General features: G+C 52.5%; 1 protein-coding gene across 2 annotated transcripts in view; it reads right to left on the bottom strand.

The window, feature by feature from the left end:
- SMG6 (SMG6 nonsense mediated mRNA decay factor) overlaps nt 1-25,495 on the bottom strand; it is a 105,742-nt gene that overhangs the window by 27,206 nt on the left and 53,041 nt on the right. For both annotated transcript variants that reach the window (XM_038157601.1, XM_038157602.1), the window contains exon 13: nt 18,682-18,883. In XM_038157601.1, the coding sequence (XP_038013529.1) occupies nt 18,682-18,883 (202 nt within the window). The remainder of the gene's footprint in view (nt 1-18,681; nt 18,884-25,495) is intronic.

The following is a 25,495-nucleotide window of genomic DNA, read 5'->3' as shown; positions in this document are numbered from 1 at the left end:
AGAGAGGTGATTTTCAGCACTGGCCGTGAGCTCTGGCCCACGCAGATCCTGCTCTGCTTTAAGGAAGCAGCAAGCACAGCTCTGCTACTTATACCCAATACTCAGCTTTTCTGGCAAATGATTAATGGCCTGAGTCTTGCAGTTGCTCGCTTCCAGCTGGGCCAAGAACTGCAAACACACCTAGGGAAGGGAAGGGAAGGAGGAATTGGAACGTTGGCTCGGTGGGGAAAGGAAAGCTATTCGCTGTGTCTTTGTTTTCAGGAGAGCTCCTCCTCTCGGGAGTGGGATGCTGAGTGCAGAGCAGGGCCCCTGCCCCGAAACGGAGGAGCTGAAGCAGAACAATAGGGTGGGGACTCTGGATGGGCCCTGACAAGTGGGGTGGGCTGGAGCAGGGGCACCAATCCATACTTTTGACTTCATTCACACTTACAGCTGCATTAGAGACATTTCCTGAAAGCACAGTAGGAAGAGAGGGGTATTCACTCACCCCACCCTCCATCTAACACCGTCCTCGCGATCCAGCCGTGCACCCAGAGCCAATTCTGGCCTCTGGCAGAGCTGCAGGCCAGACATTACAAGTGCTGGTGTGAGCAGCACAGGTCCCCACCCGATGAGCAGCGAGCAGACTTGGAGGACAAAGGAGGGGTGCAGCAGCCAGCAAAAAATAAAAAAAAAAAAAATTCAACGCAGGGAAACGCAGAGCATTGTCCAAGGTGGAGAAGAAGGTGTCAAGAGTGGGATCTGAGTGTTTGGCTTCGGGACAAGGAACGGTGCAGCCCCTTGGTGACATCAGATGAAAGGAGGCCGGTTGTCCTGCAAAGGAGGGCAGTGACAGCCACGCTGCACAGGGGGCTTGGGCAGGAGCTGAGCCACAGGGGCGAGCGCACAGCCATGTCCCCAGCACGTCATCTCCCGGCCGTGCCACGAGCTGCAGCGGGAGCAGGGGACTGGTGACGAGCCCTGTGCCTGAGTCACCCGGCCCGGGAGCCTGCGCGGCCCCGGCATCGGCAGCCCGCATGTGGAGCCTGAAAAACAACTTTTTTTTCCCCTCTTTTCTAAAAAACAAAAAGCCAGACGCCCTCTCGCAGATCTGGAGTTACTCAGGCTGACTCACAGCAAGGCTCTCCTGGCTCTGCTGGCAGTGCCTGCACGTACCTGCAGTGGGCTGAGCAGGCAGTGCTGCTGGTACCCACGGTGTCACACACCTGGAGATGTGGCACTTCCCTGGCTGCTGTGACAACAGCCTGCTGCAGCCAAGCTCATTATTTTCAGCTTCCAACTTCAACCATTTTTGGTGAATCCCCGAATGAAAAAAAAAAAAAAAACCCAAATAAATGAAGACTATAATTTTTTTTTTTTTTTGTAAATGGGAAAAGTATTTCTTTCATTCTCCCATAATACGAATCCAGCAAACAGGAAAAACATGAACCCAAACCAAAAGCTCAGACATCACATCTGGGGAGAGACCAAGCATGGAAAATTTTAATCCAAAGGTTAATGTTTGGGAAGCTCCGAGTGTGTGAAAAGAGGGGTTAGATGGGTGCTGCTCCGCGGCTCGAACAGTTATTGCCGCCAAGTGGCGGCTTTCAAACGGTGCCTGCCTGCCCCAGCCCAGGCACTCGGGGTCAGGAGCTAAAATAGAAAACAACTGAAATCACTGGAAGCAAACAAACACTCAGATCAGATGCTGGAGAAGCCAAGCGAGGAAGGAGCCAGCAGCAAGAAATGCAACTCGAGCCCTGTGACTGGGAACGGCTTCCTGACTCGCCCTGGGTGAATCGCACCAAACCACATGCTGCTGGTGGCCCTTGTGACCCTCTCCTGCTCCCCCACCCCTCCTGTGCCACCTCCAAGGTCACTCGACAGCCCTGTGACACTCCTGTCCCAACTGTCACCTCCATCTCCTTTGCTCACTACTCTGCAGGGTGACACTCTAGTGGTTGTCACACCTTGGGGTTTTTTCCACCCCACACTTTTCTCACCAGAACCATCATTTCCTGCCCAAGGACAGAGCACCCAACTCTTCCCCTTCCCCCTTCACCCGACCCCAGTAGAAACAACTCCTTGTACCTGCCCAGAGCAGCATCTCTGCTGCTCTCCTGCTCACTCCACCCTTGCATCTCAAGCTGCTGGGCTTCTGCACCCCCAATCCTGCAGGAACACCTTCCTGTACCTGCCCAGAGCAGCATCTCTGCTGCTCTCCTGCTCACTCCACCCTTGCATCTCAAGCTGCTGGGCTTCTGCACCCCCAATCCTGCAGCAGCTCTGCACTCTGAGCATCTCATGCCCCTATTTTCCCCACATCCTGCCTCCAAAATGCCTTTGTCTTCATCTTCTGCATTAGATTATGCCCTTTCCAGACTGCTCCTTCCAGACACTAGAAATCTCTCATCCCCAAAGCTCCAATAGAATAGCATCCTAATTGCCTTTGTTAGGGATGGGGCCATGCCTGTAAAACTGCCACGGCTGCTGCAGGCCGGGTCGGCACTAACAATGGCTTGAAAGCTCCAGGAGTTCAGCGTGGAGCCCTCCCACACTAAAGCAAACACAAAGAGAAGGCACCACATGGCTGCGAAGGCCGTGTCAGGTGGGTCGGAGCCCGGCCCCCGGGGCTCCCCGGGGGTGGGAAGGGAAGGCACGGCCCGGCAGGCGTGAGAGCATCCGGCAGAGCCACGCTGCATCCCAGCCGGCCGGGAGGCTTCCTGGGATCAGCCAGGGCAGAGCTGCTCCCCAGGGCTCCAAAGAGCTGCAGCACCCGTGGGCTGGGCTCTGCACTTGCCAGAAGGGATGGGCTGATTGTCTCCCAGCTCCTGGCCAGGCAGCTGCTCCCTGGTTTGATTTTAGGCACACCACTGAGACAGAAAATGACTGTGACCTGCTGCAGGGCAGTGAGTGCCACCTCCCAAAGAGCTGGGGTGTCATACATTGCTGCCCCCAAGGTGGTGGTGCTGACCAGAGAAGAATAAGGATGGATGATGGAGTTCAGCTCCTAATATTCTAATTTTGAGGCTGCTCAAGGTGCCAGGCTGCTGGGGGACACACAGACACTGGCCACAGAGGAGAAGAAGGGTTCAGCTCCTAATATTCTAATTTTGAGGCTGCTCAAGGTGCCAGGCTGCTAGGGGACACACAGACACTGGCCACAGAGGAGGAGAAGGGTTCAGCTCCTAATATTCTAATTTTGAGGCTGCTCAAGGTGCCAGGCTGCTGGGGGACATGCAGACACTGGCCACAGAGGAGGAGAATGGGAACTGTCATCTGTTAGCAGAGAATCTCTGCAAAAAAGATGGGAAAGACATAAACTAGTGCACAAAAATTGAAATGGTTCTTTAACAAATCATTGGGTAAGGTAAATCCAGCTTAGGACCAGTGCCTTGCTTGGCTGAGCCCAAAATCCAGGCACCTCTTGTTCCTTGACCACACTCTGCAGGTAAAAACCCAAATCTGCTGACAACTAACTGCAGAAACATGGAGATAAAAATGAAAAGGAAACAGAAGTGAGGCTGAAGGAAAGCACCAGGAACCTCTGTAGACACTGAATGTCTCTCTAAGCTTAGCCCAGAAAAAGGGCTCTAAAAGCACATGCAAAGCACCTCTGCCTGGCAGGGGAAGGGAACAGAGATGCCAAGGGAAGACCCCGAGGAGCAGCTGAAGGGGAATTGTGGCAGGGCTCACCTGCAAAGGCAGGGAAGTGTGTGATAGAAACGTGAGCAGAGCAGGCTGGCAAAGCCCTGGCTCAGGAGGGGCTCCCTCAGGGTCTGTGCTCATGGAAGCGTGTGCTAGCACGCTCACAGGAGTCCCAGCAAAGGCCAGGCAGGCGTGCTCCAGCTGCCCGTGGACCATCACTCCTGCTCCTCATCCCTCCAGCCAAGGGGGAAAATGTAATCAGAGCAATTTCTATTAGCAAGAATATAAAGACTTGGAAGCTCTGGGCTGTCTCTTGACAACTAATTAATTACCAGGTAGCATCCCATTGAAGCTGCCAACACAGCACACACAAGTTCCAGCATGATTTAGGGAGAGGGATGAACTTTACAATAAACTCTAGAATTTTACTTCATCTCCCGCCACCATCTGAGATCCTGGGGGAACAGGAAGGGGTGGCAAGAGGCAAAGTCTGAAGCCATCTGGGATCATCATTAACTCCTTCACTCGTGGCCTCTGAAACAAAAACGTTGACTTTGCTGTGAGCAGCAGCTTCCAGCCAGATGAGCTCCTTGGATACTCCATTTCTTAACTGCTCTTCTGCCAGTTTCTGCCATTCCCAGAAGGAGGACACAAAGGGACAAAGGCTACTTGGGCTGCAGAGGCTGTCAGGGAGAGCACTGGAAGCTGCTACCCATTGTGATGTGTTGGGCTTTGTCAGGACATCTCATTAAAAAAAAAAAAAAGAAAGTAACAACAAGCTAGAGTTGAAGATCAGGATGTGTGACCTGTCAGGGAGCTGGGCTCGGGCAGCCAGGACCAAGAATCTCAGAATGGTTTGGGTTGGAAGGGACCTTAAAGTTCCAACCCCTCTACAACTGAAAAATCCCATTATTCATTACAAACCTCATGGCAGCACTGTGAGGTCTGAACTAGGAGACAACACATGAAATCTGAGGATATTTAGGGGCAGTCAGCCCAACATAACATTTCTCAGGGCTCTAGAGCCACAGGGAAAGATAGGAGAGGCTGTTCAGAGTGGCACAAATGGCCTGAACTGCCCAGTTTTGTCTGCACCCAGGGTGGTATAAAACTGACCATCAGCAGCACCTTGATCAGCACAGGGGGACAGTGCTATGTTTGAGGACTGCTTTGAGGAGCTTTTTTACATGTGTCAACTCTCCCACCACTCGAGACAACCCAGGCAGCTTCTGGGAGCAGAAGCCTCCATCTCCCTGCTCCAGGCCACAGCTCTACTGGTGGCCACAGATTTCAGCACAGCCACAGGTCATCTTGCTCAGGTGCAAATGTTCTGGGCTAAGCCAAAACATTTCTTTTCTTTTTTTAGATTTACTTGATGTAAGTCCAAAAACTGAGATGACATCAAAGAGCCCATTGAGCAGATCCCCTCCAGAAACACAGGGGGACTTTACCTCGTTAGTACAAACACGGTTCCCCTGCAGACTTCCTGGGAACAGCTGAAGCAGCACTGCACTTCAAAAACCAGCCTGCACATCACAGGGCTTGGGGAGGAGCTCAGTTCTGGCTCGGGATTGTTGTCAACCCTTTCAAAGCCCACGCAGGATCACACACAGAAATTGTCACAGCCCTGGGGGGAACAACTTTCTCTTTGTCCCCAGGATATGGGCTGTAAAGGCAATGGCAGGGCAGGAGCTGTCACAAGGAGCAGTCAGGGAGGGCGTGAAGCCTGATGTGAAGGAAAGAGAAGCCTTAGAGGATGGATTTACCCCTGCTGGGACTGGTCAGTGACTGTTTCCCATGAGCTAACAAGAGGAATGAGTGTCCCTTCAGGATTTCAAACCCGTGCCAAGAGCTCATCTTTCTCTGAGGGATGGCAACTGCCAGCAGTTCTGTCCCTGCTGCAGTCCCCAGCTCGGATCTGCCGCTGGCTGGGGTCTGAGGTCACTTCCAGAGGGACACAGGAGACCTGCAGGAGCCCAGGCTAAGCCGTGGCATGGAGTGACAATCAGGAGATATGCTGCTTCCTGGAAGAGTTGGAACTGATGTGCAAATAATGGCAGAAAAATGCGGGGCAAGGGAGGGTTAGAGAGAGATTAGTCTGGGGCACACTCTGGGAGATACACAATGTTAAGTATGAGGGCAAAGGAAATGAAAACTGGAAACTCAAACATAGTCAAGAATCCAATCCCAGCCTGGGCAGGAAGTTTACACTCTGCTTCTAAATATACATGTTTTTAAATCAACAAGCTTTCTTGTTCCTCAGCTCTACTGTACATCCACACGGGAGAACGAACCGGATGGAGGCACTGCCAAGCTCTCCTGGCGAGGTGTCCTGTCCACAAGGGACAAGGCAGGGGTGACACACATCCCTGCCATGCCCCAGCAGGGAAGCAAAGGCTTCCCTGCTCCTGAAGATGCTCTGGGAGAGCAGCATTCCCAGCTCCAAGCTCGCTGCTCGGCTCAAAGCTCGCAGTGCCTTGCAGCAGACTCTCCTGGGCTCTCCAAGTGCCTCTGGACCATGAGGAGAAGGATCCTGTGAGCAGGGCTCAGCTGTGGTGCCTCCTTCCTCCCTGCTCTCCTCTCTGGCCATTGCATTCATGCTCAGCAGCCGGATAGTCACATATTTTTTTTAATTTGATATAATTATCTCCTAGAAATTACTGTACACAGCCTCTTGGGATCTAAAGCAATTAAGTGAAGATAAATTTCTTTCATGGAGCAAGCTGTCAAAGGATGAAGCAATTTCATTCCCCATTTGAAGTGGAAGCTTTGGGTCATGCATGGTTTATTTGAAACAATGCCATCACCTAAAGCTGCTGATCTTATCTATCTCTCTCTGTCTCTCCATTTCAAACTGCTGAAGATGTGCAGCGTGGCACTGCCTGAAGTGATGACATCTGGCACCAGGCCAGCTACAGAAACAAGCTGCTCCTCCCCGAGCCCGAGTGCAAGAGGCCAAACATTCCTATTAAAAAGGGGGAAACCGAGGTGAAATCTGGGAAGAGCTGCAAAGTGGGAATCCTGCCTGAGGGAACAAGCTCCGGGAGGAGCGAGGTGCCAGCAGAAAGGGGTGGCACTGCCCAAGACAGGATGGGGCATCTCTGAGGGGTAGTGCTGCCAGGCTTCTTCTTCCTCACCAGGCTGCCCTGAAGCCATGTAAACCAGGCTTCCAGGATTTCATCACAAGGAGGAACAGCCCATGCCCTTCAGTCTGTGTGAGGAAAGACATGGCAGGGTGGAAATTATATCCCATTAGCACACGCGTGCTAAGTCTCTCAGAATTTCCAGCAAATTCTCTCCTGTCCTCACACTTCACCATGCCAAGATGTTTCATTTTGCACAAAAAAAAAACCCAACCCACGTAAGAAATGAACTCATTTAAATAAACCATTCTCCAAAGTGGTGGATTTTATCCTGGAAAGGGGAGGATGTTGTGGAGCAAAGTGTGGCTGTGGTGAGGGCTTTGCTACTTCCACAGGGTCAGAGATTCCAGAGATTCCCAGGAAGAAAAGCATGTTTAGCAGGTATTCCATACTTCCCAAACGAGGAGACCTGAAGGATCTCTCCTTCCCACCATCAGGACAGTCACTAACTCAAGCCCCAGGGAAACTGGTGAGGATGCTCATGTCCAAATGGAAGTTTTATTTATGAATGTGAAAAAAGGCAAGTGCTGAGCAAATTCAGCTCCCACGGCCTGGACTGAAAAGAGCATTTCATCCACGAGGCTTCAGCAAAGCTCAGATCACTGCTGATTAAATCTTTACTCATTAAAACTAAAAAAAGTTACTGGTACCAGAGGGAGCTAATAATAAAAACTGGCAAGGGGTGCAAGTTCCAGAAGCATCTGGGTGACTTAAGAGTGCAAAAATGATCTTCAGGAGTGACCTCAGCACCAGACACGTGGCACGTCACCGCAGCTGGGAGGTCACTGCGTGAGCTCCAGAAATGCACAGCAGCAGGCACGTCCCTGACACACCCTGGGAGCTGCTCCAGAGACACTTTTCCATGGGAATCACGCATGGAACAGGTACCAGGTGAAGTGACAGAGCTCTGGGATGAACAGACATCCTTCACTCACACATGGAACAGGGACCAGGTGAAGTGACACAGCTCTGGAAGGATGAACAGACATCCTTCACTCACACAGGGAACAGGGACCAGGTGAAGTGACACAGCTCTGGAAGGATGAACAGACATCCTTCACTCACACATGGTACCAGGTGAAGTGACACAGCTCTGGAAGGATGAACAGACACCCTCCAATCACACATGGAACAGGGACCAAGTGAAGTGACACAGCTCTGGAAGGATGAACAGACATAACATCCTTCACTCACACATGGAACAGGGACCAGGTGAAGTGACACAGCTCTGGAAGGATGTAGCAAACTCCATCTTTTTCTGTGCATGGATATAAATCTCCTTCCTTGCCTAATAATGGCTGCTGTAATAAACATCACATCGTTTATGCTGAAGATAAATACGGAACCAGAATGTAAATCTGTTCTGCTGTTCACAGAGCAGGCAGGCAGTAACTCCTCAGAAAACACATTTGTCTCCATACTGAGAACTTGTGTTTATATGTGCATCTACCTATTCCAAGTACAACGAAGTTTTGGGTAAGTTTAAAAAAATAAATCAATGAAATGACTACAAATAAGAACCATAGTTGTCACTATTCATAATATATAAACATATAGACAAATATTTGTTACATATGGTGGAGAAAATGCTTTATGTAAAATGCTGGTATGTAAAATGTTAAGGCAAATTTTGTTAATTTAAATAAATTATGGCTTTTACCTTATGTTTAAGGAAATATATGCAAATATGTTATGGGGAAAAACGCGATTAAATTATCTGCTGGATTAAATAGCCAACATTTTTCATGTCCCACCACAGACACAGCCAGGCCAGCAGCAGTCAAGCTGCTCATGTGGGGTCTGTGTTTGGGAAGAATTTTAATGCTTCCCAATGAACCTTCCCTTAGTACCCCCCTGTCTTCCTAAGGGACACGGGTGGCCTGGGGCTGAGGCACTGGCCTGAAATCCTGGGTATCAGGGGTTTGTTCTCATCCTGAAGCCAAGGCTTCCTGTGGGACCAGCTTGGTCCCTCAGCCCTGTGTACCTCTGTTGCCAATCCCTAACAAGGAAATTGCTTTTCCTTCTGTCACAACGTGTTGTGGAGATATGTTCATTAATGCCTGGGAAGTGCTTTGACTTCAATGACTTTGAGAAAAAAAAAAATCAATAAATAAGATTATGGTGGTGTCTTCTTCTCTCTGGGGTTTGGGATGTGACAGCAGGAGGGCACTGAGGGTGACAGCTCTGTCCTGCCATGGGAGCTGGGCTCTCCAGCCTCGCCCAGCCCCAGCCCAGAGCTGGCAAACGGATTTGGCATCCACAAAAACAACACAAGCCTCAGCTGGGAGCAGAAACGTGGGGAGCAGACTCCAAGCTCAATGACAGAGGTCACCTTCCGTCTCCCATAGAGACAGAGTAGATCCCCATCTGTTATTTGGGCTGACCACTCCCTGCATTCCACCCCGTCCACTTCTTTGGCAAGCTCTGCAGGACGTGGATCTTTCTTATTCAGGATAACAATGAGGAGTTATTAATTGGGTCTTTTTTCGGGTTTCCTGAGGTCCTTCCCATAGCTGCCTTGGTGGATACCACAGCCGTCCTCGCCTTCACCTGGGATTTAAGCATTTCAGTTGGGCAGAGACAAAACAGTGCCATGAAAGAGGGTCCCTCTAAAGCTGAGTCTTGGGCAGAGGCCAAGAGTCACGTCAAGGACTGAGTTTAGTACCAGAAAGAAGAGTCTGAAAAAAGCAATGGCAACGTATCCAGATGGCAAAGTTGAGGCAAAGACGCAACCCTGAGTCCCAGGGACCTCTCATGTGATCCAAAGCACCACAATAACACCTGAGCAGCACAAAGATTGTCTCAGGCCATGCTTCATGCCCAGGGACAGCTCAGCCAGACAGAGCAGCCTTTCCATTTCCTCAGAGTTTCTCTGGGTAGCAATAAGAGATGGCTCATTGGGAGGGGATCCAGCATTAATGGTGTTTTAATGAGGCCTCTCCATACACTTATAGACTAATCAGCAAATTCCACGAGGTCTGGGCTCCAATATGTCATTCCCAGTACACTACAGCTGTGGCAACACCTCTGCACAGCCAGAGCTGTGCCCTCTCTGGGCCCGATGCCCTGCCAAGAGGTGGCAGGTTTTGTGCTATCTGGGTGCTGGGGCAGCAGAAGCAAGGCCATTTCCCACTGCAAAATCCCAAGGGAAGTGAAGGGTGCACACAAGTGTGCTCCAAGGAGGTGCTGCACGTGGTCTGCCTGTCCTTTCCTAGGTCACTCCACTATTCCCAGCTCCAGGAACACATGCTCAGCGAGTTTCTTGAATAGGACATTTTCCGTTTCCCAAGAATCTGTGCTGAACCCCTGGAAGCAGTTTTTTAGGACAAAAGGACTAAACACAAGTAAATTTCCCATCTCATTACACAAACCTGGCCTGACCATGACACAAGCGAGGCCGTCGGACAACGAGCGTCATCTGATCCGCACGGAAAGATCCAACCCCAGGCATGGGACAAGGCTGATTTATCCTGTCAGTCTCTGCCTCGAGCTGATGATCCCATCTCCCTTCCAGAAAGCACTTTAAAAGAGCCTTCAGCTGACACCAGAGCCAAGCTGTGCAGGGCTGGCTGAGCACCCGACACGTGCTGGGGCACGTGCACAGCTCACACCCTGATTCACTTGGAGCTCACCCTGTGCTTGAAGCGCCCTGTCCAAGATGAGCCTGGAGGAGAGGCAGAGGTGCATCCAAGGCTGGGGAGGAAGGCATGGAAACATCACAAGCCACTTGAGAAAACTCCCCACGCACCGTGGTAGCGCTCCTTCCCTCCCCATGCCAGGAAAGAGGCATTTCAGGGACAGGGAAGGTTGTTTCCACCAGCTGCTGGTTCTTCCCTCCCTGCTCCCCCCCGCAGGAGATGGGGCTGCTGGAAGGCAGCAGCCTGTACTTCCCTGCAAGCTGTGCCCAGACCACAAAGCCACTCTGCCTCTCACTGACACGAGGGTGAAGAGAACACGTGTAACTGGATCTTAACACGTTGGCAGGTGGTTCCTCACCTCGCAGTGCGACTGCAGTTCCCACACACAGCCCTCAGCCCCGGGCAAAGCAGCAGGACCCCAGCTCTGCATGAGGGGGCTGCTCTTAGATCTGCTCCTCCTCGCCCCCCTGCCTGCCCAGGGCTACAGGAGGACCTGTTCACACTTGGCTGTGGCAAGGGGGCTTCAGGGCTTTGAACTCCTGCCGCCTGCAGCGCCGTTTCACAGCCCGATGCCACGGCCGTGCGTCAGCAGCCCCGAGCACTCGGCATGGCCGGGCCAGAGGATGTGAAAAGCTCCTATGCCCCAGAGACTGCAGTGCACAGGATACGGCCTGGATTAAAATCTGGTCAGCAGAGGTCTTAAAATGTCAGAGTAAACAGGAGGGCAGTGCTGGGGGGGGCCACAGGGAAACTTGCTCTGGCTTATGCTGCTTAACAATAGGTTCAGTGACCTGGACAAAGAAAACCTCTCCTGATAAAGCCAGCAGATTAGACACTGACTCAAACCCTCCCGAGGTTTCAAGAGAGCAGCTCAGTAACAGGCAAAAACTTGGGATTGCTCAGTCACTTACTTAGGAACAAACCCCATGCTATTTACCACAGTTAATGCCAAATTGTGCCTGCAGGAAGGAGCAAAGGCTGCAGGACACTGGGAGTGCCCATGGGTATAGAGGACAGTGGGACAGCACAGTGTCACCTCCTCCTGAGGAGCAACATGTGGAGCCTGGACAGTCACAGCTCAAACACACCAGGAGAGCAGCCCAGGGGATCCAAACCATGCCCCAGACTGTTCTGCCTCTCACTCCATCTATTCAGCTTAAAAAAACAGGATGGGAACTGGGGGGACTTGGGACACATTTACATATCACAGAGCAGCAACCCACGACTTCCCAACCTACAGCAAAATTCAACTATTGGAAACTGAGACAAAGCAAATTTAGCCGGGAAATAATGCATGTTTTTAACAGTGCCTGAAACTGGGCCTGGTGACAATTTGCTGAGGATCCTGAAGGGTTCTCAGCCTTCCAGAATCAAGGGTTTGTGCTTTCTACAAGACCTGCTGTTGGAAATTTCCTTGTGGTTTCATGAGGCAGAAAAAACCAGTGGAGATGGCCGCAGCTTCCCCAGCTGGCCAGCATCCGGGGCTCTCCCGGGCTGGATTCCCCACTCCCAGAACTGACACACACCACCGTGGGCTCCTCTTTGAAGAGGGGGTTTCTGACCTGTACATTCTTCCCAGAAGTTCCCTGATGTTCAAAGCACCTTGCTGACAGACAGGCAGGTGTGCCTGTGACAGTGACCACCTCCCCAGAGCCCGTGTGGGGGCGGAGGGGAGGGGGTGGCCCCCCAAACACAGCCCCGGGCAAGGCACGGGGGAGGGCTCCCAGCCCAGCTGTGACATTTCCTTTCACCTATACCTGTACAGCTGTTTCCTACAGGGCTGCAGCCTCGAGTGAGATGTGTGAGGCTTCTGTAGGTGCTTGGGAACAAGATGGAACAGAAACGCTTCACACCTGGCCCCAAAATTACAGCACGCTGGCAGGAGGCCAACATAAACTGGCAGAGTACCAGTTGCAATGGACATCAATTAAGCAGCCTGTCATCCTCAGACTGCAGGCTTTGCTTTTTGTGATCTGCATCGCTCCTTAAGCCTTCAGCAGCACCAGCACTGGAGTTTTCCAGATGGGATCATTTCCCGCAGATTCCACTCGCTAGATTTATTGCAGATTTTTTTTTTTCTTTTTAACCCACCCCCCCTTCAAGAGGCTGAACTATTATTCCACATTGCAGATTTCTCCAGTGCTGGATTCAGCGTCCTTGGGCCGTGCTAGTGCTTGTTTGCCATCGGTTCACTTCACCTTCAGCTGCAGAAACTCAATTTTAAGAATATCCTCAGAACTCTCTTGGCTTAAAAAGTGATTAAAAACTGAGGCCAAACAATAACTGAACAGGATTCCTCTCTTGAAGATGCCCTGCACAGCCCTAGGAGATGTTGCAGCAGTCACTGGACAGGACTTGTGCCCATTGCTACAATGCTGCGTTTAAAACAGCACAACAGACACCAGCACCACCCAGACCTGGGGACACGGACTGAGCCTGGCACTTCCCACTGTGCTAAAGGCACCTGGCAAAGGCAGACAGAGGCTCCCGTGATGCCCACACAGCCCCTGGCACTCGTGGTCCAAGGTGACGCCAAGGACAGCTGAGGAGTTCAAAGCAGGTGATGTTCCCCACACTACCTTCATGGTGGCATAAAATCCAGCCTCTCCTCCATCACCCCGTGACATCATCTTCCAACATGGCCCATAATTTAGTTTAATTGCCTTTTACAACCCAAAGGCACCACATGAAAGGGAAGGTCGAGGCTGGGATGGAGTTCAGATACTGGTCAGAGAATGTAAACATCTCCAACCCTGCCGCCTCGGGGCTGCCAGCTCCTGCCAAGCCCCTGCTCCGAGCAGGGCTGCCCGTGGCAGGGATCTTTCCCTGCTTGTTTGGAAACCAAGGCAGGCAGGAATGGAAGGAGTTTTTCGAGCATGACTCCTCATTGGACTCTCCTCCTTGGGGCTCCCATCTCTGCTCACAGTTTCCCTTTTCCTCTCTGGACCAAACTCCAAGCTGGAAGCTCTCGCTCTCATGGGCTGAAAGCATTTGCCTGCCAGCTGGAGGGAGATGCTCCAAGGCTATGGAATGGGAATATGGAAAGGATGCTGAGAAAACAAGTTACATTTGCTCACTGGGGTTTTCTCTCTCCTTACAAAGAGTTTGTGCTCTCAGAGCCCTGGTCTTGTTACCTTTTCTCTGATGCCTTGCAAAAAGTCCTCCCAAAATCACTACAGTGTGGCCACTCCAAGGTGGATTTAATCCCTGGCATTCCAGGAGTCATTAGGTCTCAGAAAAGACAAAAAGCCTGGTGTTTAGAGGCATGACAGAGCCCAGTCACTCCAACAGCTACTCCTCCTGGGCTTTTAAACCTGGGGCTCCCTTTCCAAGAAGCGTCAGACATGACTACACGCTGCCAAGAGATCTCTGAGAGTCTTAGGAAGACTGAAATACCATAAATAAGTGAAGTGAATAACAAGACAGGACTAATTTTAGCCCAAGTCTAAATAATAATTAGCTCCTAAACAACTAATCCAAAGGCTACTGCCCAATCTCGAGCATGTTGGGGCAACTAGAGAGAGGGTCACATTTGAACTATCCACCTGGGCTGGACAGAGCAGAGGAAGGAGATTTGGGATTTCTAAGGAGAATAAAGCTTGGGGTTTAGGCTATCTGCACTGACAGGTGAGTGAAACAAGGAACAGCACCAAGTGTGGGAAGCTCACTGGCCACCCCAGAGCAGGAGGAGCCACGCAATACCCAGCTTGTAGGTCTGGCAGTAAAACATTGCTAATTAATTTTCAGAGCCTCGCGTTTCAGGGCTTTCATTTGCCTGGTGAGGTGAGACAGGGTTGAGACCAGTTGAGTGGTGAGTATCTGAGACAGTCCACTCCACACATGAGCATGCACATGAGGGAAAGGGAAAAAAGTGCCTTTCTGTTTGAGAGGAGGGAACCACGGTGACTGGCCCTATAAGCACATGTATTAATCATGCACCGTCTGGTTTTAATCCACACACTGCTGATCCTGCGTCTCACTGTATTGTTATCAGGGGAAGGAGTATTTCTCCTCAATCTTATTCACCAGCCAAAAGCCTGAAAATGCAAAAAACACATTTGTGAAGTGCCTTCCCAAGGACCCTGGGCCCCGGACCTGGTGAGCTGGGGCTGCTGCCTTTTTATTGGCGTTTAAAAACCTTTTATTAACGTGTGTCAGGGCTGGGGGAGGAGAGACAGGCTCAGGTTTCAGGACCCCCCATGCAGAGAGGTTTATTGTGGGAAGGGACATTAACACTTTCTCCTCCACATCTGCCCATGGCTGGGGTATGTGGCAGAGGGTGTGCTGGAGGAACACATCCTGGGGGATGCACACGCCGAGCCCATGAAGAGCTTGCAGGGATGTGGGCAATCCCTGCCTGCAGAGAGGAGAACCTTCCTGCTCTGCTCCACATCAGGGATATCTGCAGACTTCTTCCAGCTTTGCCATGAGCTCCATGGGGTCACTGCAGAGCAGGATGCTCCCGAGACAACAGCATCCAGTGAGAGCTGAGGAATCCACGACGTGCCCCAGGTTCCCAGGGCTGCACCCACGCACCATCACCAGGACTCTCTTCAACCTCAACACGACCCAAGTGTTTTCCATTACCAGCACTATGACTCCACAGTTGCCAACTTCCCCCTTCCCAACCTTAACTCAGCCATGCTGCTGCTCCCTGCTCCTGCCTGGGGTCCAAGGCTGGGTGAGGGAGGTCCTGGCAGTGTCTCCTTGGGCTGCAGAGGCTGCAGACACAGCTGACAGCTCAGGCACCAGGCTGCATAGTTTGCTGCTGACTGGTACGGTCGGTGGTGTTCCATCACACAAGCTGCAGTGGAGATGTGCCCAACACACACCCAGGAAAACAACTCTGAGTTCTGCTCACCCCAGAGCCAGCTTTTGTTGGTTACAGCTCCAATGACAGTGCAAGAGACGATGGGAAGCTCTGAGTGTCCCACTGGCTCCAGCAGGAATTCGAACGCGCGGCTTCATGGCAGCAATCGGAGTCAGAACGTTTTCACTCAAAATAAGAGCCAGGCCAAATGCTCAAAAACTTACTGAGCAACTCTGGCTGAATTCTGCACTCCATCTGCTAAATGGGACGTGGAGAACAAAAAGGAGTGGGAAGCACAGTGTTTGTCCTATGCAGCTTACAAAACAACCACCCTCTAGGTAGAGCAAAGAGTCCAACACCATTTAAAGCCCAATTTCTTCTGGTTCTGCCTTTCAACAGATTCTTTTCCCCTGAAATGTTACAAATTAATTAAGAAGCTAGAGGGTAAAAAAATGGGGAAAGGACTTGGAACATCAGCAAGCAAGGTGAGATATCCTTGTAGTAAAAGCCTCTTCCTAGCCATGCAAGTGGTAGAAAAGGGACCCAGAGTCACTCTGGCACCCCAGAACCCACAAGACATTCACACTGTGCCATATAAAGAGCAGCACATTCTTATTGCCTCTCCAGCAAAGAATCTGGGCTGAAAACTGGGCCAAGACTGAGAACACAACAGAAAGAAATTTGGTGCAAAAAATAACTCCTGCTAAAAAGCAATGAAAAATCAGTATGGGAAAAAAAATCAGTGCCAGAGAGAGTTGCTCGGCTGCCATTGCCTGCTGGAGGCTCAGGGACACAGATCCCAAAATGCCACCATGCTCAGCACAGACCTTCCACTGCAAACAGCCCAGAGATGCATCCCACAGGCTCAGGATGGTTTGGGTTGGAATGGATCTTAAAGACCATCCAGTTGCAACCCCTTGCTATGGACAGTGACACCTTCTACTGATTGGAGCAGGCTGCTCCAAGCCCTGTCCAGCCTGACCTTGAACTGATGAACTGCCAAGGAGCTGGATTCACCTGGGCTCTGCCTGCTACAGGGAGGGCAGGGAGCAGATGGTGGAGTGGAGATGGCACACGAGTTCAAGTTGGGTTGGGGGATTCTTTGCTAGAAAGTGCCTTTTTGTATCTTGCTCACAGCCACTCCCACGTGGGTTTGTGCCTCTCAGTCCTGGCTGGCTCTGCAGTGCCTTCTGCAACACCCCACTCCTGCAGGGCCCAGCAATTCCTTCATTAATGCTGCAGAGGGATAACATTTGTGGAACAGGGCAGTCACTTGACTGTATTGACGCAGTTGCCACTGCAGTCTCTTTCCAGAGCATTTCCAAATGGCAGAAAATGGGCTAAGTTCATCCAAAGAGGTCACTTTGCCTCCCAGTCCAAGGTGTTTACCTCAGCCCAAGCTGTACCTGATAGAGTCACCTAGCTTGCTTTTAAAATCTCCAAGGCTGGAGAGTTCCTGAAGACTCACTAAGGAGGCTGCTCTCAAGTGCTGAACTACCCAAAGGTATGAAACCTTTCCTGAAGTTTCTTAATTTATTTTGCTACAATTTCTGCCTGTTCCTTCCTCTGCTTTTCAGCGTGGAGCTGGAGGACACCTTGTTCTCCTCTCTGCCTTTTCCCTGAATTTCCTTTAGACTAAAAAGCCTCAGTTCACCCAGGCCCTTCTTGGAAATCAGGCTTTTGAGCTCTCTTTGCTAACTCACTGTCCTCTCCTTCATCCTCTCAGGTGTCCTCTGCACAGTGAACATGCACCCCTGCTGTTTCACCTGTCTGACATTAATAAAAACACTGGTCAGAAAGAAATAAAGGGGTACAGGCACAGGCAGGCCTGGCTGTTTCCCTCTGGGATCGGTGCTGCTTTTTCAGCAGAACTGAGATAACACCATGCCTGATATTCCAGAGTTCCTGGGGGGCTGGTGCTGAGCTGTGAGGGCACCAACTCCCCCACCTGTGGAGTTGTGCAGTTTCTTTACAAAGCACCAGAGCCAAAGGGAGCTGGGACAGGGAGAACTCAGCTCGCTAGCTCAGGTGTAGCTACAGGACAGAGACACAAAGAGGAGTGCAAGTGCCTGGCAGGGCAGGTAGATGGCACTCCAAATAAAGTGGTGTGTGGTTAGAGGAGGCAGAGTTCAGGGAATACTGACCCCCTCCCACAAGTTACAGGGCACCAGAGTTGCTCAGCCACCTCACCTGCCTGCTGGGGGCTCTGGTTTGTGACTGCTGGGAAAAGAATCTCTGTATAGGGACACCTGGATTGTCCCCAGCAGAACCCCCCTGAGGCCACCACACACACTGGGCAAACCTTAGGGCAGCAATGGCAACTGCAGGCTTCTTATTTTAACCCTGTCAAATAGAGCCTTGAAAATTCATGCTTCCACAGACACTTCCTGGACTAAGCTGCTTCCCCAAACGGAGAGGGCTCCTGGTTTTACTGGAAGCCTGTGCTCCCGTGCTGCAGGCAGTGCTGTGAGCACAGGTTGGGGCAGACAGAGAAGTGAAACAGAAATTTGCACCTTTGGGTCCCTCTGTGAGAAAGGTCCTGAATTTTTCACTGTCATTTCAGGACAATATCATGAAGAAGTGGCACGGGGAAAGGCACCTTGTCACTGTCACATGCAGGCTCTCCACAGAAACCTGCTCTGCATCCCCACTTCTCCTCCTGGAGCATCAACCCCTCAGGGAGGGGACACTGCAGCTTCCCAGATGAGCCACGTTTTTGGAGCTGCAGTTCTGCCTCCGAGCAGGAAACTGTTGAGAGCCACTCTCATCCTGCCGTGCCTCCAAGGGCGTGCAAAACAAATGCCATTGTGCCTCCTCCATCCCCCACCAGGCTCTGACACAATCTCCAAGTGCAGCCCCCAGATCCCTCCTGGCCAGGTGGTGGCAGAGAGCAGACCCAAAACCCCACATCAACAAGGGAACTGATTTCATTATTCTAAAAACAAACAGCCAAAGGAAAGTTCAGCCTAGAATGGGCTCCTAGAGCAAAGAAAGGAAAATAGAGAGCGGGCAGTGGGGAATGCTTCATATTCCTAAAAGCCTTTTGTACGTTAACACATGGTGTCTGCTTCTCTCTAGTCACCTATTTATCACTCTCCTCTTTAGAGAAGGAAAAAAGTCCTGGCTGCCTTCCTAAGGCAGAGTTTTGTGGCCGGGGGGAGGGGGAGGGTGCTTTAAGCATGATGCAAACCATTTGGAGTGCACCGAGAGCTCTGCCAACACAAGCTGCACTATTTAAACAAGTGAGGAAATGATCGTATATACAACATGCCAGCGAGCACACACACACCAGAGGAAGTCGAGAGGGGTTTTCATGACACAGAGCTGGATGTCAGCGGCTGAAAGGTCGATATTTTCCCTTAACACCCTTCTCAATGACTTAATCGTGTTCCGTTTGCACAGAAAACTTCCCAAGAATAAAAGTCTGGAGGAATCGAGGGGGGATGTTTGGCCTACTGCTGACCTTGTCCGAGGTCCTCTCCACGTAGCAGGGTTCCTGGGGGGCGACCAGCAGGGGAACGAAGCCCGAGAGCAGCCGATCCTCTTCCAGGCTAAGCAGGGCAAGGTCGTCATCTGGGTCCTTGTACAAGGGCACCTCCGACTGATTCACTGTGGTCAGTATGTTACAGAAGTCAGCCAGCGTCGCCCACACATCTACTGAGACCCTGGGAGAACGAGGAGAGACGTGAGCAATTCAGGGCTGGAATGCGTTGGGAGTTGCCTGCAATGCTGCAGCGAATACCAGAGAGGTGAGGCGAGGCACCGCTGCTGCCCTGCCCCGCGGGACAGCCCCGGCCCAGCTGCGCTGGCACCGACCCCAACAGGGACCCTGACCCTCACCCGCCAGCGCTGACCCCGGCCACCGTCCCCCTGCACGGGGACAGCTCCCGGGATGTCCCCTTCCCGCTGCTCTGCCCACCTCTGCCCGCGGGGAGCGGCTGCCCCAGCTCGTTCCAGATGATGTTACTCAATTTTAAAGCCTGCTGGAAGGTCAGAGCGAACACCCGCGTTGCTGTCGGGGCTAAAGGGGCTCTTGGAGGGCTCCAATCCGCCCTGGGGGGCTCCAGCCCAGCCTGGAGCATCCTCTCCTTCACACAGCTCTTATCTGCTGTGACCACACGCTGCAGGCACAGAGATTTTCACAGCTAAACCCCAGCCATGGCAGGGTTAAAGCTGTGTGTTGCTTCTGGCCGTGGGTTTCAACTCTCACGAGTGACCTGCAAAGCTGCCTCTGCCATGTCTCACGTTCCCAGAGTGGCAGTGACGTCCAGGGTGCAAACACAGGATCCCTGGCCTGCTTTCCACACATTCCCATCACACATCCCCATGGCTGGGCACAGCCCAGGGAAGACCCCAGAGAGAGGCAGTGTGGAGAAAGCAGGGAAACAAGCAACAAGCACGGGGGTACTAGAGCTGACCAGGCTGCCTCGCACTGCATTTCCCCCTCCTGTTTCTACAAACACTCAGATTGGGGTTTTTTTTAAGATGTAAACTGGGATTTAAGTAGGAAATAGGGGAAACTGGGGCTGATGTGCTTCTGGTAGGCTGCTCCTCCAGCCCACACCTCTGGAGAAAAGCACAGGGAATCCAGCATCCCCAGGGGTGCAGCAGTGACCAGTGCGGGCCGAGGCAGCCCAGGGCTGGAGGGAGGCCCCCTGCTCTTTGAACTGCTCCAGGTGGACAGAGTCTGCACTGGGTTATTTACGGGAATCAATGTACCAGGAAAGCACACTGAAATGAAACATCTTGTTTTCAAGAGCGTCCTGGGAGCCAGGCAGAATGAGGAGCCATTAATCAAAGCCCGGCACGTAATCAGCACACATGTAAGGCAGAGTCGCCCACGTCCCTGAGCCAGCCCTAGCCCACGTCCTGCAAAGGAGGAGAGGTCCTTCAAAACCCTCTGCTCACAGACACCAGGAGCTGGGTTCATTCACAAAGCTCCATTGCTTGGCTCAGCCAGGTCTGGCTGTCAGAAATGTTTAAATATGGAAAAAAATAAACAGTTGCAACACGTTTTTCGGAGGGATCTGTCCGAGGCCCTTTGTGATGTAATGGGAAACGCTGCGTTTGTGCTACCAGCTGGAAAATAAACAGAGCTGCGAGGGTTAAAAGGAACTGAACTTTCCACGACCCCTATCTGCAAAAGAAGAAAATAATAAGAGGAATGATCCACTGCCCCACAGCCCTGATAGTTTATCCTCCGGCCCAGGCTGCAGAGACAAGCACCGGATGTGATAGGGCTGCTCTGGGCCACCTCCAAGGCGAGCTCTGCCCATGGGAGATGCACAGGGCTTGGGAGGCTCAGCCTCCCCCAGTGCCCTGCTGGCAACTGGGCTTGGCTGCCTGAGGCCAGTCACATAGCACTGGTGGGGCCCCACGGCCACGAGGGCTCGCTGGGATGAAGGAGGTGCAGAGGCATCAGCAGGGAGAGGAATGGGAAAAGTGCCCAAAACTGCTGGGGAATGAGAGCACCGGGGTGTTGGGGACAGGCAGAGATGCAGGGGACATTTCCAGGGGGCTGGGACAGCCAGGTGTATGGGGCTGTGCTGGAGGAGAGGGGAAAGAAACACATTGTAGAGAGCTCACCCATATTCCCAAAAAACAGAGCTGCAGGCAGGGGATGATGATGACAGTGAGGGTGAGAGGGAGGCAGAGAGCAGTGGCAGGATGCTGGGCTGGACTGGGATTCACTGCAGGGCCAGGGTGGTGGTGGCAGGAGTATCAGCAGAGATAAGGTACAGGGAGCATCTCCCTCCACAGGGCTTGGCATCCAAAGTCAGAAAAATGCCACAGGAACAGTCACTGAGCTGGCACTGCTAATGCCCTTGCAGGCACCCAGCCCAGCAGTTCCCTTTCCTCTCCCCCTCAGCAGCACTGCCAGGCAGGGCACCCCTCACCACCCCTGAGTGTGAGAGCAGCCCCTGTCACTTCATCCTTCACCTACAGCTTGACAGTGCCTTGCCACATCTCCCATTTGCCCTGGACGTGACAGATTCCCAGCCTGGGCTCACTTCAGTCAAACCTCAGACTGCTGGCTCCCTGGGTAGCCAGCTCTCACTGCACCGCTACCCCAGCAGCACCCTGCAGAGCCTTCAGAAAGCCAACAAAGAAGTAGTGTTGGCATTTTTCCCTGGTTTTCTCCTGTGATGGCAGAGGCAGCACTGCAGAGATCAATTCTGACCATTTTCTGCCACCCCCTTGGGTGCAGCTCCTCCTCTGCAGCTCATCTCCCATCACTGCCACCACCAAGATCATTCACCAGCTGCCACTGCTGGCAAAGCCAGCAAGGACAAACGGCTCACACTGACACCTACGGCCCTGGGAATCTCCTGCTGGGACACGCACTTGCCCTGGGAGGTCACACAACACTTGTGAGCCCTGTCAGCCTCCTTCTCCCACTGCCTCTGCCCAGGACCACTTCACGGCCACCCCCAGGCATTTCTGGCTTATGTCACCCCACGGCAACGCCGGAGCCTGCGTGCAGAGCCCAGGCAGCTCCAGGTGCCTGGAAGCTCTGTGCACGCACAGTGCCACGGCTTCACCGTCCCTCTGCGCAGGGAGGCCCCGAATTACTGACACCGAGCCCAGGCACGCAGCTCCCAGGTACAGGGACGAGGCTCCCAGAGCTTTTAACCGAGGAAGCGAGAAGGGGGTGAGCGCGAGGTCTTTCCTCGGAACGGGGGTTCATTCACTTCCCCACAGACACATTTACATTTGCTTATTCCACTAGGACAGGAAAAAAAAATAAGAGTTAATTTCTTTTTTATTGCCTCAGGATTCCAGGTTTAATGTAGCTGTCAGTGTGAGCGCAGCCCAGCTGCAACGCCGACGGACACGGCCCGGCCAGGCAGCGGCGAGAGCCGCGCAAGTGCGCAGCGAGCTGGACCGCGGCCCCGGCCAGGCTGGGGAGGGCTCCTGGCAGAGACGATGCCCAGATGGGCATCACCACAAGGCAAAAGGCACACAGCAAAGCGTGGGGAGAGCAGAGGATGCCAGGGCGAGCCTGATGCTCACCGAATCCCCGCGCGGGGCGCCGCCATCCTCACCGGGGGCGCGCGCTGCCTGGTGATTAATATCAAGCACAATGACCCCACGTTACAAGCCTGCGGGGGCCTGTGGAGGTGGCCATTTCCTGTGTAATACCAGCTTGTTTAAACACTAACATCCAAACTGCACAGCTGCAGCACAAGCCCGGAAAGCGCGGCGCAGAAGAAGCCCTGCATTGTGTTCCCCGCGGCTGCCGAGCCGCGCTGCCGTGCAGATGGCAAATGCCTCGGGCCGCTGCTCCCGGGGCCCGGCACCGCTCCCGGTGCCCGCCGGATGAGCGGCTCTGCATCCTCCCGCTCCCGCCTTTCCTCTCTCCAGGACCACGGGAAGCTGAAGTAAAAGCGGCTCCTTTGCAAGGAGTGAAAAGGTTTGGCCACAGGAGCTCTTCCCAAAGGCCTTATCAGCCCTGGTCTGGGCTCAGACAGCAGGATGAGGTGGTCACAGCCCTGCTGCATCAGTGACTTCCCCCACTCTGCCCTGCACATGGTCCCTCTGGCCAGCCAGGCATCCATAAACCCACTCCTCTCCCAGGAACCCACTTTAGAGCTGGAGGGATATTCTTTACCCAGGAGAGGTGCAGTCTCCTCCCAGCCAGTCCTGCTTTGCCACAGCCCCCTTCTCCACAGAGACTTTAAGCTTCTCCTTTGGTTGACTTTATCTCCAATCTCAGCCAGGTTTACACTACTGAGACACCTCTGAACCCTGCCTTTGATGTCTCGATAGGGAAACTCTGGTGGCCAGAGTTACTGAGGATGGGATCTGCAAAAGGGATTTTCCATTTAGTCTCCAGCAAACTCCAGCAATGTCTTGGCACCTCTGTGCAAGACTCTGTCCATCCCTCCCAGTGGGAGCTGCCATCTCAGTGACACTTCTCTGCAAGAGCGAAGTGATGAGAGCGATCTGGCACATCTCTCTGGGAAGGTAAGCTCTAGAATGTGCTCACAGCTTTTGGATTTAATTTAATACTTGGTTTAAATTAACCATTTTTAAATGCTTGCAGACAGTCTCCACAAACTGAGAGGCCCTTGGCCCCGTGTGGAAGGAGCACGGATTCACCAGGGTCAGCCCTGCAGCAGTGTGTGTCTAGGCAGTGGCTTCCCCACCAGTCCTTGTGCTTCATTTAGCAGTGGATTAATTGTGGCAACAGAACAGAGCAAGGAGCAGCTCTGTCCAGCTCTCTTCACCTTCCTCACAGCCACATGCCCCAAAAGGAGATGGAGTCATTTACAGCAGCCTCCTTGGAGATCCACCTTCTGACCCATCTGCTGCCAATATCTCTGCCTTAGGGGAGCCACCCTGTTCCCTTTTCCCCACAATCCCTGCTTTTACACTCTAATCTCTGCAATTCACTCCTGGAGACATTTGGTCTGAAAGATGCTTCTCCAACTGCCTTAAACAACCACCTGCAGAGAACTCGGCACAAGGTTTGCCATGAAACATGAAGACAGAAATTAATTTTAAGATACAGAAGTGACAGCTGCTTGCTGCTAGGAGACCTGGCAACACCTGGTTCAGACACACAATTCCTGAGGCACTGAAGCAGAGATGTCCAAGGTTAAGTTTAGCTCCTATTCTGGAAAGACATGAGGAACATGAGGAAAGAGTCACGGAAAGCTCGCTGAGCATCTCTTCCAAAATAGGAAGGACACCTTTCACCTCTCAAATTCACACAGAGAGGTAGTTAGGAAGTCCAACAACTGAAAATCTGTTCCAGGACATCCCCTGAGCCGTGATGACCATGCAGTGTGGCCAGGAGCTGCAGGAGTGCACCAGACCAAGAAGGGTGGATTTGGGGAAAGACGGAGCTTCTCGCTTGGGTTGAATTCAAGACTGCTGAGCCCCCAGGTAGGGAGAGGCTGCCTGCCAGGAAGCAGGGTTCATTCCCAAGCTCCCACCAAGAAAAAGGACCATGAAGACACAGCCTCCTGAGCCTCTCATCCCACTCCACGGAGCCCACTCCTGCATGGCTCACATCCATCTGCCGGCTTTCGGCAGCGCTCACCCCTCACACCTTTCCCTCCGCCTCTGTCCAAGGGGGAAAGCAGCGAGCTGAGGAATTTGGTGTGGGGTTGGTTTTGCTTCTTTTTTTTCTTTTTTTTTTAAATTTTTTATTGTAAGGACTCAAATCCAGCAGTGTGATAAATGCATCCGAGCTACAATTAGGAAGATATATAGCATCAGAACGCGAAGGTCTGGGCAGCGTGGTGAAACGCGGGCTCTCCAGAGCCCCAGCTATGTTTCCCATTATGTAACCCTGGTCATGGGCAGACAGCCAGACTCCAAATGAAAAAGAGACTCTGGCTTGGCACCGTTTCTATTTTCCTATCCTCATTCGGGGTCAGCGCAGTGTCATACAGCTGCAGAGAAAGCTCCGGGGATTAAACCTGGGAAAGACTCCAAGACCAGGACCCGGGTTCAAGTACCAGCTGAAAGCAATAAACCAACTGCCACAGCTGGGCTGAGTTTAGACGTTCTCAAAGTCCCCCAGCTCTCTCCCATATGAAGAAGGAGCGATTGCAAACATGGCAAGAGAGGCCTTGGGACACACAGCCCCAGCCCAAAGCTCCGGCCGAGTCCTGCCAAGCTGCCCTGCTGGCCACGAGCCCAGCCCAGCCTTCTGGCCCTGGATGAGCTGTGCTTTGATGCGAGCTCTGGACTCTGAGTGGGCTTCCAGGTGGGTATGAGGCCTGTTTTTTCCAGAAGCTTTAGCACGTTCATGGCATCTCTGCAGGGCGCTGCTGTGCTTCAGGGGATTTCTACATCCTTTTTCTGTGCCCGTGCCATCACAAGAGGCAAGGAAAGTGGTTTGAGAGTATCCAACCAGCTTCTCTATTGGCAGTGGTGGATCTCACAGCCTCTCCAGAGGCAGGAGCATGTGTGACACGGCTCAGACCCCTCACTCAGCTCTGTAACTTGGCATCTGCACTTGCTCCTCACGTGTTCTCCCTGCTCCTGAGCTCACCCTGCCCATAAACCTTGGCTTACTCCACCACGCCTGCTGCTCTGACCCATGTTTTACTTCTAAACTTCTTTGAAGCCGTTCCTATCTAAACCCTTGGACTCGGTGGCTCTACCTGGTTCCTGAAGAGCCGCAGGGCAGCCAGCAGGCTTGTGTCAATAGAGAACTGAAACACTAACCCAGTGCTCTCCTTTTCTTTTCCTACCCCCAGGGCAAATGCGGCAAATTCCAGGTCATGCCCAAGAGCAGAGCTGGTTCCCTGCTGCTCATC

Source organism: Motacilla alba, chromosome 19, assembly GCF_015832195.1.
Source record: "Motacilla alba alba isolate MOTALB_02 chromosome 19, Motacilla_alba_V1.0_pri, whole genome shotgun sequence".
Classification (NCBI taxonomy): Eukaryota; Metazoa; Chordata; class Aves; order Passeriformes; family Motacillidae; genus Motacilla; species Motacilla alba.
This window is presented reverse-complemented; position numbering and strand designations above follow the sequence as displayed.